At 39.8% G+C, this 2680-nt stretch overlaps 1 protein-coding gene across 1 annotated transcript in view; it reads left to right on the forward strand.

Moving 5' to 3' along the window:
* The first annotated feature begins 1351 nt into the window (after window positions 1-1351).
* The window catches only part of LOC109961331 (extracellular superoxide dismutase [Cu-Zn]), a 2347-nt gene continuing 1018 nt past the window's right edge, over window positions 1352-2680 (forward strand). The window contains 3 exon segments of the mRNA XM_020602040.1: window positions 1352-1612; window positions 2244-2674; window positions 2677-2680. The exon segment at window positions 2677-2680 is cut by the window's right edge and continues 1018 nt beyond it. Of these exon segments, the coding sequence (XP_020457696.1) occupies window positions 1599-1612; window positions 2244-2674; window positions 2677-2680 (449 nt within the window). The 5' untranslated portion in view covers window positions 1352-1598.

Consider the following 2680-nt stretch of genomic DNA (forward strand, 5'->3'; position numbering starts at 1 on the left):
AGCAGCCAGAGGGTGTGTGTCTCTGGAGGAAGGAGCCATCCGGGATGTGTTTTGTAGTTTTGCTTGTGGTTTTATATAAATCAGCACTAAAATGAAGAAAGACGGACTCATTCCTTATTCAGATCTGTCCAGTAAAAGAACTGGGGTATTACATGGTCAAGGGTCCTCAGATCAGGGTCCCCCAAAGCACCATGTTTACTCTTTGGTTTAAGACCTTAACTGTTTTAGTATATATTTTGTTCATTTGTTGAAAGTGGGCCTATAGCTTTCTGTAACATGATAATGTGACCATGTCTGTCCCACAGTGCCTCACTACTTTGGACCAACCAGAGCAGCCACATGAACACCAACCTATGAGAAAAATAAGAGGAAGATTTTGTCAGACATCAGGTAAAATTTGATCACATTCTTCCTAGAAGCAGCAAGTCACCAAGCAAGCAGCCTACATTTACTAAAGTAAAATTAACTGAACATAGGTTTATTTAAGAATTTAAATGTTATGTTTTTACTATTATGATGCTACTCCCCACTCATCAGTCATATAAAAACTGATACAACAATAATAAATAAAAGAAAAATACAGTTATTATTCCCCTTGAGTTTGAATATTGCTACTTGGCTGAAAAAACCCCTTTCTGTTGTGACAGTGAGTAGTCTGATAGGAATATCCCCCATGCCTACATTTTCTCACAAGGCCATCAGATGGGATGATAGCAGAACGGTTAATGGTAGGTCAGTGGCGGAGGACAATTATTTACCAGACCACCCTGTACTGTTTTTAAAAACAGAAGCTACGCATCAAGCGGCAACTGAGAGGAGGATACTGGGCCCCCGGGAGAGTCACAAAGAAAAATAAAACAACTGTGATTTTTATAGATATTTACAATACATTTTGTAAAACTGTTCAAAATTAAGACAAATGCAAGTTAAATAATGACTTTTAATGACTGTTGCAACTTTCCCCAGGTGTCAGTTGCAACATCTGACTTCTCTTCAAATGCAAATTGTTTATTATCATAATTAGACATATTTTAATGGTATGACTAAGAAGCTGACAGGTAGGCTATATGTTTAACATACTAAAATTGTATAGGTATAGTCTCTGAGTAGGCCTAAATGGTCATATGTGGAATTAATTAGGCTATTATTACTATCACTATTTTACTCAAGCTTTGAAATGTGGTATTGTTACATCTCTGCTCCTGCTGGCAGTATCCTATCTGTAAACTAATGTCCATGTCTTTTCACTTTCTCATTAATTGACTGACTAATCGACGGTAATTTGGGTATTAACACGTAGTAATTGGTGTTGCTTAAGGAGGACGTTCCCAAGAGCAGGACTATTTTAACAACACGACAACAGCTTATCTTTACATTTTAAGCTGATCCAACAACGTGCCACCACGTGAGGTTCTGGATCAGCTGCACATTTGGAGAAAAACAAATAGAAGTGAAGGTCCATCCTGCTGCACTTTAGCCAAGCCACGCCCACCGACACGCTGCGACGCTTCCACGAAAAGTAGTGCACCGTGAGTCGTTAACCGAGCGAAAACTTCACATTTATAGCTTTTGTGGCGTTTTGTTTTGTAAAGCTGACCATGCGTCTACACGGGTAAGTGGACTATGCTCATATATCAGACTTTGCGTTTGGTCTGAACTATAATGAACTTTATTTGCAGGGGGAAATATTGCGGCGTCACGTTTAGTCCAGTGATAAGAGCAGTCTGTGCACCTAATACGGCCCCTCATTCTTTTCAGCGGGAGATATCGAGACTTTTCTCTGTACATTTATTTTATTTTAAATTGCTGTGCACTAGGGCATTGTGGTCACTTGACAGACCTACTCAGGACAATTTACTGAAGTACTGGAGCAAAACGTTTGTTGTAGAAGGAAATACTGGCATTTATTGTTGAACAATTTTTACAGCGGTGGAAAATAAGACATAAGAATAAAGTACATTTACTAAACTGCACTGTACTTGATGAATTAAAGTAGTTTGCCTGCTTTATACTTCTACTAAACTAAATTGTACAGGCAAATATAATACTTTTACTCCAATATACATTTTTGACAAGTTTTTTGTAGATTGATAATTTACCATACAACTATGATTAAAAGCTCACACTCTATCTGCAACAGTAAAAAGATCATTAAATGTTAATGATTAAGTAGCCTAATAATGGTGACTATTTAAATAATCTAGCATCTGATGCAGTGTCCTAATAATTCTAATCTATTTCAGGTCAATTCATATATTTGAAACTGCCCTACTGGTTCTGCTGGCAGGCTGTCAACAATGTGTCTCAGATGACAGTGACGCTGTGGCTCCACCAGAGGTCTGGCAGCACAACAGCACTCTGTATGCAGCCTGTGAAATCAGACCCAGCATCTCACTACCTGAGGGTTTGCCCAAAGTGGACGGTCAGGTGCTGTTTAAACAGGATTATCATCAGGGAAAACTCCAAGTCATTCTCCGGTTGAGTGGCTTCCCCGCAGAGGACAATCCGGAGCCCAGGGCGGTGCACATCCATCAGTATGGAGACCTGAGCCAGGGGTGTGACTCCACTGGCAGCCACTACAATCCACACAGTGTACATCACCCCAACCACCCGGGAGACTTTGGTAACTTTAAGCCCCAGGAAGGGAAAATCTATGCAATCATAGAATCTGAGGCAACAC

The sequence above is a fragment of the Monopterus albus genome, unplaced genomic scaffold (assembly GCF_001952655.1).
Source record: "Monopterus albus unplaced genomic scaffold, M_albus_1.0 scaffold54.1, whole genome shotgun sequence".
Classification (NCBI taxonomy): Eukaryota; Metazoa; Chordata; class Actinopteri; order Synbranchiformes; family Synbranchidae; genus Monopterus; species Monopterus albus.